This window comes from Larus michahellis, chromosome 7, assembly GCF_964199755.1.
Source record: "Larus michahellis chromosome 7, bLarMic1.1, whole genome shotgun sequence".
In the NCBI taxonomy this organism is placed as follows: Eukaryota; Metazoa; Chordata; class Aves; order Charadriiformes; family Laridae; genus Larus; species Larus michahellis.
In genome coordinates, this window is record NC_133902.1 from 26953330 (window position 1) to 26963960 (window position 10631).

Sequence of the window (10631 nt, forward strand, 5' to 3'; positions counted from 1 at the left end):
TTTCCGAAACATTCTAGACAAAGGAATGTTTCCTGGAGGGACGCGTCCTGTCGTTTCCAAGCAAAAGTGTCAGATTTGCAGTAAATCTTAGAAGTAGGAGGGTGTCAGGGTTCTCCCATGACTATGGCTTTGTGTGCACATGAATAAGGTGATACATTTCAGATCTTTTGAGCAGTTTGTTTTATTACATAAAGGTCACATAACTGTATATTTGCCTACTTTGTACACAATTGTCTAGTCTTACGCACAGTGGCTCCCAAGTTCTTCCTAGTACTGGCAAGCACCAGTAAATTCTGCAACAGAATATCAAGTGCCTTAAGTTTAAATTGGGACCTTGGTAGATGGATCTTGCACCCAGTTATCAGGAATGTACAAATGTCTTTATTCAAAAAATACAAAATAAATTATCTGTAGGCATGGACAATGACTATAAACAATTACACGTGTTAAATGAAATCCAGTAACTGATGGTTACAGTGATTCTTTTAAACACCAGCCTCACTTCAGTCACTATCCACCCTCCTGCACTGACAGCTCAAGTTTTTAAAGTCAGAACTGTCAGTCTTAAACAGCACAGCTCATGATGCTTCCCTAGCCCAGGAATTAGAACATGCCACCTCCCATTCCTCCGCCCATCCCACCCATCCCTCCCATTGCTGCCTCCTTCTCTTCTTTAGGAATTTCGGTCACCACTGCTTCTGCTGTTGATAAGAGAGAGGCAACACCTGCAGCGTCCATCAGAGCAGTTCTCACAACCTAAAAATAGGAAAGAACTTAATACCTGCCGACCATCACATGAGCTGGGAGGTAGGAAAGCTGAGAATTAAAGAGTATTTTAGGTTACCTTCGTTGGGTCTATGATTCCTTTTTCTACCATATTTACAAAGTCCCCAAGCATTGCATCATAGCCAACTTCTGATGGACTCTGCAGGATTTTTTCAACTATTAACGATCCTTCAACACCTGCATTCTTTGCAATAGTCATTGCTGGGATTTTCAGAGTTCTCTTTATTATTTCAATGCCTGTAAGAAAATGGATGTTTAGAATTACAGATTACATACGCTGCTCCTATTGCCAAGGCACTCACTCATGTGCTGGAGATCAATACAAAAAGAGAGAACCCTCTGAGATATTTTTATCAGTTCCAGAGGAAAAGAGTTCTCTGCTACTCGACATCTGTCAACAAATTAAACCATTGCAGGATATTCACACACATTTTAGTTTTACTTCTGCAGAAGGTAGTAAGGAGATTACTGTAACATGGCACAAAGCTTTCTTCCTTCTGATTTGACACACAATCTCTTAAGCATTCTTGGATTTCATGTCTGTCAGCAATGGCTCTAACAGTCAACTCAATTCTCCTTTAATGGTTTGTAATTCTTCGCAGGGAGTACTGCTGCTTTATTGTTACTGGTTCTTTCGCATCCAAGTCAGGGTCGCAGTAAAAGCTCCTCACTGTAAAGCGAAGACCGCTAGCTATACCACAGGGATATGAAGTTCTAAAGATCAAGTAACTAAAAACTCTGAAAGCCATCTGTAGTTAATCTTACAAAGCCTCAGGAGGGAAGAAAGTCTATTCTTAACACCTTCACATTCAAGTAATTTACTTACCAATTTTCTGGTCTTCATTGGCTGGAGCTAAGGCATCTAAAGCTGGAATGCAGCGAAGCAATGCACAGCCACCGCCTGGAACGATGCCTTCCTCTACAGCAGCACGGGTGGCATTCAGAGCGTCAGTAACTCTGTCCTTCTTCTCATTCACTTCAACATCACTTGTGCCACCGACCTACAAGAAGCAAGTCACACGTCAAGGTCCACAAGGCGCCTCTGGGTGGGAGAGCACTGCTGGCTATGGAACTGCTGCTGCAAAATTCAACAGCCAACTTGAAGCGCCAGAGAGGAAAGCCACGCTCTCCCACACTGGCAGTGTTCTTTTGTACCTCAGCACGCAAGAAGCCTAAATACACAGTTTTAGTTGATTACTTCGAGTTCTTAATACCAAGGTGTAGCACTGCAAGAAGCCAAATTCCTTAACCCAAATCAACTGCTGAGATGATGAGACAACCACATAGTCGTGACTCAGATTATCAATGACGGACTGTTCCTAAGAAGTTTTATCTTCTCACCTTCAATACTGCTACTCCGTCAGACAGTTTGGCCAGTCGCTCATTCAGTTTCTCTTTTTCATAGTCACTTGTGGTAACTTCTAGCTGTTCAATGATTTCTTGAATGCGTTTTTCAATCTGAGCCTTTTCACCCTTCCCCTTTAGAAGCATGGTGTCATCTTTTGTCACAATGACCTCTCCAACTTTACCGAAGTCATGGGGCTGAATATCTTCCACATTTAGGCTCAAACCCTCTTCTCCAAACACCTGAAACAAATTATGTGAAACATTAGAATTCACAGTTTCTCCATATGTGAAGCTTTTATTTATAGACGCACAAACACATAGAGCAGGCTAACAGTGCAACGTATCACACTACTGTAGCTAAGTTGAACCAACTCTTCCCTTCTCCTAACGAAGTCCAGGCACGCAGGTACCTCACGGAAGAGGGAGCTGCCACCTTCTCGCTCATGACTGACTCATGTAACTCACTGACTCAAAGTAGAAAATAGAGTTGTGTTACAGAGTTCTCCTTGTATTTTGAGAAGTAGTATCGGCACTAAACTCACCTTACAATAGAGTTTGCTGGTTTGTAACTTTGTGCTCCAGTTAACCTGAAGTTTTATTTCAATAACCACCTTTGGATCCCAGTATCATGCTGTGATTTTAAGTGTGTATTAAAAAAAAAGCAGTGTAAAGGGACACTAATTGGCACACCAACTATTTGAGAAGTTGAGTGCAAAAGAAAATTACCCAGTCTGTTCAAAACATTTTAAAGAATTTTGTGTGCCATACTCAAGTCTGGGCAATTGTTAGACAATCAGTTTTGTAAGGTCACAAGAAAGCTTTGCTATTTCTGAGAAATTTTCTTGATGTTCCTCCTCCTTCCCCTTAAGAACATAAATGCTACAAGGAAGTTGTGTGTAACTGCAGTCAGTTAAAAGGACATATTACTCATGGTCGGTCAGGGCTGTATTACACACCAATATCCACATTTAAAAAAAAAAGTATGATGATTCAAACATTAGCATAACTGTTACATTTTTGAAAGAACAGGACACAGCCTGCAACAAAGCAAGTATAAGCCATGACCTAAAAATATACATTCTCTTCGTCCTTAAATACTATTAGCAGTTCTTAGAGCAAAAAGCTAATCAAAACATCATTACTTACAGCACCACCAGTAGCAATTGCCATATCCTTAAGCTGGTTTTTCCTGTTGTCACCAAAACCTGGTGCTTTTACAGCAACAACCTGAAGGCCAACTTTCAGTCTGAAGAAAAGAATACAGAAAGCAACATCGCACGTGTGTTCAGAGAACGAGTCTACTAAACCCAGTTATTTCACTACAGCTCTAACTATCAAGCAAACAAGGAGACCTCCGTGAACTGAGCTGGTCTGGCTCACAAAGGTAGTTAGGAAACAACTGGAATTCTGTCCAAACTGATGCACAGTTCGGATGTACTGCTCCGTACAAAAGGTGCTGTTTCTTCGGTACTGGTAAGAGAACAGACAACAGTACTACACCACAGCAAATTCAAACACAGGCTTTTGTATGTATTCCTTTACGGGCATGAAAACACACACAAAAAAGCACTATTTGTCCAGAAGTATGGATTTCAAGCCTCACCTGTTCAAGACTAGAGTGCTGAGCGCTTCTCCATCAACATCTTCAGCAATAATGACCAAAGGTTTGCGGTGAGAATTGGCAATTTCAAGTGCTGGAACTATGGACTGTACACTAGAAATTTTCTTTTCACTGATTAAGACATAAGCGTCCTGGAATTCACATTTCTGCCCTGCAGAAACAACATGCGTTATCTGAACAATCCCATTATAAAAACGTATCAAGCATTCTCTCTTAAACTTAAGGAGCTACTTTGGAGCAACTGTTGCACTTTTCAATGGCATTGAAGAGAGACACAAGTTGTTTTCTCCAAGACTCCACTTTGAATTCTATGTTGCCCCGGAGCATTGTAGGGCCAACCTGGTGGCCACATGGATGCTGTCCACACTTAGCAGAGAAGGGGAGAAAAAAAAAAAAAACCAAACAACTAACAAACAAACCACCACAGACTCCAAGTTTTTACCAGGAGTTAGAAGTTTCTGATGGGGAAGGACCCCCCCCTGTGCTATTGCCATGGTAGGTAGCGTAACAGATTGTAAAGACTTTGTAACAGGTACCATTATTTCTAACTTACAAAAGCCATTGGAAGGAATTTGACATGTGTTACTGTTAACTCACCTTTGGTTGTATTAATAAAATACGGAGAGATGTAGCCTCTGTCAAATTTCATACCCTCAATGATTTCCAATTCATCGTTTAGAGTTTTTCCATCCTGTTTAGACGCAAGAAAGTCCACATTAAAGACCCCTTATTTACTACCAAAAGCACAAGTATATTTTGAGCATACCATACACAACAGAATGAAAGGCTGTGTTTTGTGTGCCTCCCCCTTCAAAATAGAAGTATTGTAAGAGGGAACAGCAACCAAGCCCCAGTCTAAAGGAGCTGGGGAGGGAGGAGTTATGGTGAGATACCGTAACATGGGCAGCAGCAGCTACATCACACGCCACAAAAGCCAGCCCTAACTGGAGCAGAGACAGTCGCTTTGCCCTTAGTCCCTATGTTGGTCAGTTCTTACCTTGACAGTGATTACACCCTTCCGTCCAACTTTTTTCATTGCATCAGAGATTATGTTGCCAATTTCTTGATCTCCATTTGCTGATATTGTGGCAACCTGAAAGAGTAAGCCATTTAATCTCATTTCACGATATAAGTCATTTGTTTCCTCACTATAAAGAAAATCAGGACAACCATTTTCAATTGTCACATTTCCTGACAAGACAGGGCAGAGCTGACCGTAGCACACCCACACCAGGGCCCCAGAACTCCGTTAGAAGGGCTAACAGCCCTTGGGCAGCTCAAGCCCAGGGAAGATCCCGTGCACTGGGCTGAGGCAGCACTCACAGGCCACCTCCATCTGCAGCCATGGGGAGAAATGCACCATGAAGGCCAGCCAACACAGCTGGTGCCCGAGACCCAGCTGGGCACCCACCTCCACCTCAACCTCCCACAGCAGGTCTGCCACACCCCCAGAAGTCCACTATCACCTCCCACCCACAAACACCTCTTTGCTCTTGTCAATTTTTCCCAAGTACACAAATTTATGTTTTCACACCACGTTTTGGAATGAAACTTAATGATGAAAAAAAACTACCTAATTCTCAGCTAACTTCTCGCAGTGTAATTGAAGGCAGAATATTGTGAATTTTAAATAACTCAAGACAATGAAAATGTTATCATGAAGATCATTCAATGAAACATATTCTGGTGACTAATATACACAGAAAAATACTCAGGTGTCCTACATACACAACCTGACTCCATTAAACCTGACTTCACAGAACTTTTTCTGAACACTAGCTATGTAAACTTGGTTTAAATTTCATTTATTTTCACCTGTGCAATTTCTTCTGGAGTTGTAACAGGTTTGGACAGCTTCTTCAGCTCAGCTATGATAGCATCAACTGCAAGCATCACCCCTAAAGATGAACAGAATACTTGTGAGTGAACAAAACAAGGTATGCAGCACAGAACCCACCCCCTCACACAGGTTAAGTTTCAAACCAAAGTCCACATTGCAACAACGCAGCAAGTCTGCGTGTTCAAAATCAAGCGACTGGCAGTTCTAGTGCCATACTGTCCTTTGTATACCTAGCGATCATTTTTTGGAATTGGTGTGACATACCTTCCATCATGATCAAAGTTTATGGCAAATTTATTTACACGGCACTGGTAAATTCATATACTTATTAGAAATTAATCAGATGTCAAAATAGTTTTAAATGGAGCTTACCTATGACAGATTAAACAAATTAACTGCATATAAAATAGTAAAATGATTAGAAAAAAGAAGAATTGTTCAGAGTAAGTAATGTAACAAGAACAAGTAGGCTCTCTACACATTGCTCTTCTTATATGAAGCTTCATGTGGCTCTCTAAGAAAAAGGCAACTTATTTCAAATTTCACTGACTTCCTGAATATGAAAAGTAAAGAGACACTGATTAAACATTAAAAACAAGGGGAAAAGACATTACCCCTCCTGATTTCCACTGGATTAGCTCCTTTGCTGATCTTCTCAAAGCCTTCCTTGGCAATAGCACGTGCAAGTACTGTTGCAGTAGTGGTACCATCTCCTGCTTCTTCATTTGTGTTGTTGGCAACATCTTGAACTAACCTGGCTCCAATATTTTTGTATTTGTCTCTTAAGTCAATTGCCTTTGCTACTGTCACACCGTCTTTTGTCACTTTGGGACTTCCCCAGCTTTGTTCAATAATAACTGTTCTTCCCTAGGGTGACAAAGAAGAAATATTGAATCAAAGGCACATAATCCACAGCATGTTACTCTCAGAATTCAACAGAAAATTAAAATCCTTTTGAGCAGCCACAGCTGAACAGAAACATCCCCTCGCGCAGAACTTTTCAAGCACACACATCACCAAGGTTCTGCAAAACTGGAAAAATGGCTCAAGTCTTATACTTTCACAGAATGGGGCTTCATTCCCCAGCCATAATGCTTAATACCACAGACTCAGAAGCCTGCAACTAAAATATAACTGGTTTTACACAGAAAACTTATCAAAAAGATTCCCTCTAACACTGGTATTTTCCCCTAAAATTAAAATACGGCAACATCATGAATTAAATTTGCAAAATTTCCACCAAATCACAATAAAAAGTCTATGTGATTGAAGAACAGTAATACAAAGCTCAATTTGTTGATGACGGGGGGGAAGCAGAGACTTGCAAACCTTGTCAGTGATTATCAAAGAGAACTGCGAATACTTAACAAATTTGTGTTAACGTATTGCAATAATTGCTCAAACACTGCAAGTTAACAAGCTGTTCTTCTCTTATCCTGTACTTGCATTCAACTAAAAAGCTGGACTATCCTGCGCAACATATACACACGCAGTTAATATGGAGACTATGGACCATACAGGGAACACAGGGCAGATGCACCTGCACAAGAGGAATTGCTTGTTCCCAGATGAAGTCAGTAGCCTGAATCGCTGCCCCCATCAATCACGTCCCAGTTTGAGCTGGAGGCAGCAGAAATGCAAGGAGCCACCTCTGGTTCACTGCTGCCCTGAAACTTTACTATCCTGACAGCAGGAGCTGTTGAAAGAGGGGAAGGGAGAGCAGCTGCCCCACCTCACCACTGCCAGCCCAGCCTGGCTGACCCCGCACAAGTCCCCTCACCTGGCCTGCCAGGTCCAGCTCAGGGCTGACCGTGCTGGCTCCTGCCTAGACACTGCCGTAGCTGATCACACGCCACTGCAGCTTCAGCTCCAACCAGAGCTTGGATCCCGTGCCAAGAAAGCTAGCTAAGGACTCCCATACAGCACGCCAGCGCCATGCTGCACTCCCTTCCTCGCCTGCACAGAGCCCACTCACTTCTGCCTCAATGGCTTAACTAACTGTGGATTCCTGCTGTGCACGAGACTCTGCTGATCCTGAAGTACAACTAGCCTCAGAAGCTGTAAAAGAAACGTTAGGCTTCAGTTACTAACGTTGAACTTGCAGAAGAGTTTACGTAATTCTAACTGTGCTATAAAACAATTATCACACAACAATGCATAATCTGGCTTCTTACTGCTACTTCATTTGACCTGCAGTTCTCCTACATCTAAAAGTAGCGCAAGAGTACGAAAACTGTCTCTGTAGGATCCTGCTACTGTGAAGTTCTTCATGTAGTCTCTTCTTGCTTTGCTTAATTTTATTCTCTATTTTGGCATGGTCTTAGCATTTGTTTGGTAGTTACGAGAGGAGTTGCACATCAAAGTCTACTTATAGCCGATCATATTAAAAGACTTACACTTGACAAGCACTTTTTAGCTGTGTTTCTGAAAAAAGGAACACCACCAGTAAATACACATGCATTCCGAATGGTCCTGCATATCAAGAATACAAGCATTTGCATAAACTAGTTCTGACAAAGTAACCAACATGCTGTAGCAATAGATTGCGAGAGACTGCCAATCACATTTCTTTAAACATAGAACAGTGCTGAAGGGAAGTTTCCTCACCAAGGGGTATTTCTTTAAAACGCTGGAAGCAGAATCAGGCATTACAGTAGAATCCCTAAACCTCTACAAATACATGGCGAATGGCAGATAAAGTGAGAACACTGGAAGAAAAACCCCACAAGGTTATAGTAAGTTGCATCAGGCACTGCCCTTTAGCCAGTGCATTAGAACTATGCTTAAGTACTCACAAAGTAGCCTGATCCAAAAAAACAAGAGTTAAATTAACTGACTACACTTAAACTTTGTTCCTTTACAAAAAACAGCCCCAGCTTGCTGACATCACTGTTCCTTAACCTTCACCTGCTCAGCTTATGACATTTTTGCCTTTGAATAAAGCCAATAGTGCACCAAAAACGTGCGAGAAGTACATGAATGAATTTTACAGAGGCCAAGCAGCCTTGAGAAGAACTACCATACATATGCTGTTACCATATGAAACAGGCATTCCTATGATCCCAAAGAAAATCAGGGTCTCTTCCTTAAAAAGGAGTCTCATTTCAAGCCTTACTGAACATTGCATGACTATGCAGAATACAGTACCTACTTTTCCAAAAGACCTAGAACTTGCAGGGAACCGTATGCCATATTCTGTCCTATAAGCAGCACAAATGAATGCCACTGCCATGGAATTTCACTTAAGCTGGTAACATTTACCAGCCAGCTGAAAACCCAGTGTTACACTTTGAATATCTCTTTCACCTTGTTAATACCAAAAGGTAAAGTCATACAAAACCATAATTTGAAAGAAAAAGAGCCCCAAAACACCCCGCTAAAACAAAAAAGCACCCACATGCTAATTAACCCATCTCATGATAAGATAATTAAGTTATCTACCACATTGTTGCAAACTACCAACTGAGACGTGATAACCTATTATGCACATCCCCTTAACCTTCAAACTGTTCAAACAAATCTACTGCAGTGAGGCAATTCATTTTGTTCCTACGAAAAACACATGCACTATTGTCACAGTTCAGGTAACAAAAACGGCTGCTTGCAGTAGTCTGTCCATATCCCTACACCTTCGTTTTACATATCTGCAGATGATAATCATGCAGCTCCACCGAGGGAAAAAACTAACAACTGTTTTTTCATACTGTATTGTTTTTAAGCCGACCAAAGTGTTAGCATAAAAAAAAAATGCTAAACCTTCCATTACCTTTGGCCCCATGGTGACAGCTACAGCATCTGCTAAAAGATCTACTCCTTGAAGCATAAGAGCTCTAGCATCTGCTCCAAACTTCACATCTTTTGCATACGCTCGTGTTAGATGTGGGGCGAGTGCTCTGGACACTGGCCTTATCTGACGGAGTACTGTAGACAAACGGAGCATGTCTAGAAGGTTAAAACAAATGCAGAGCAAAATATAAGCGTTATGTTTTTACCCAGTTACTTCTAGAACAAAAGGGAAGAAAAAGGATTCAGGAAGAAAAGCAGATAACCATGAACTTTTAGTGTTTCGCCGGGTGGAAATGGAGACACACAGGCACCTACAAACAGCAAGCCTAGGGGTCCCAGATCCTGAAGGCGAGATCTGGGCTGCAGCAGCAGCTGCTCCCTGAGCGGCCTCCACTAACCCCCAGCTTCTCCCGCCGGGCCTTCCCCGGCAGCATGGCGGCGGACTCCGGGGGCACCATCAGCGGCGGTGCGGGGGCCGCGCACGCCGGCGGCGCTCCCGCTCCGACGGGCCCCGCGGCGAGGCTCCAGCGCCCGCCCGCCTCTGGCCAAGGCCGCCCGCCCCGCGCGGGGAGGGGAAGGCGCACGGCTGCGGAACAGGGGCCCGGCGAGGCCCCGGGCCCCTCATGCGGGACGCGGCCTCCAGCCACATGTCCGCTTCCCCCAGGACGCGCGCAGCAAGGTCAACAGCCGCCCGCCCACGCCCCCACGCGGGCAGGAGCCGCGCGCCTCGCCCCAACGGCCGGGCTGGCGGCCGTTAGCGCCGCGCGCTCCGAACAGGCCCGGCCGTTAACGGACATTAACCCCTCCCTCCCCCCCCACCAACGGGAACCACCGCAGGGGGAACGGGCGGGAGTGGGACGGGGGGGGCGGCGGCAGCCCTGGCCCAGCTCTGCCTGGGGAGGGGATGTCGGCAGGCCGGAGCCGCCGCCACGCTCACCTGCAGGCAGTGTGGGGGGAAGCAGCAGGCGCCTCCGCAGTCCGTACCGAGCAGTGAGCGGGCAGATCTGCACGCAGCAGCGGGAAGGCGCTTTAGGCACTGACCGCCTCCGCCCCGCCCCCCCGGCCAGGCAGCGGCCCATGTGGGGCTCCGCACCGCCCGGCCCGGGAACCAGCATAGCCGCCGCCGCCCCGCCCCTGGCAGCAGGAGGGCGGCCGCCCCCGCCGACAGCGTCCTGTGGGGCTGGCGGCACCGCCCGCGCCGGGCGCATGCGCGGCCGTCTCCGGCATGAACCACTCAGGTTCCGGGGCCCG

General features: G+C 44.6%; 1 protein-coding gene across 1 annotated transcript; it reads right to left on the minus strand.

Moving 5' to 3' along the window:
* Positions 1 to 163: 163 nt before the first annotated feature.
* On the minus strand, positions 164 to 10563 carry HSPD1 (heat shock protein family D (Hsp60) member 1). Its single transcript, XM_074593678.1, has 12 exons — positions 10318 to 10563; positions 9361 to 9536; positions 6209 to 6461; positions 5570 to 5652; positions 4752 to 4847; positions 4352 to 4445; positions 3737 to 3905; positions 3280 to 3379; positions 2128 to 2373; positions 1613 to 1787; positions 845 to 1023; positions 164 to 756 (listed from the first exon to the last, which is right to left on the minus strand). The coding sequence occupies exons 1-12, from the start codon at positions 10493 to 10495 to the stop codon at positions 604 to 606; spliced, it is 1902 nt and encodes a 633-aa protein (XP_074449779.1). The 5' UTR covers positions 10496 to 10563; the 3' UTR covers positions 164 to 603.
* Positions 10564 to 10631: the final 68 nt, after the last annotated feature.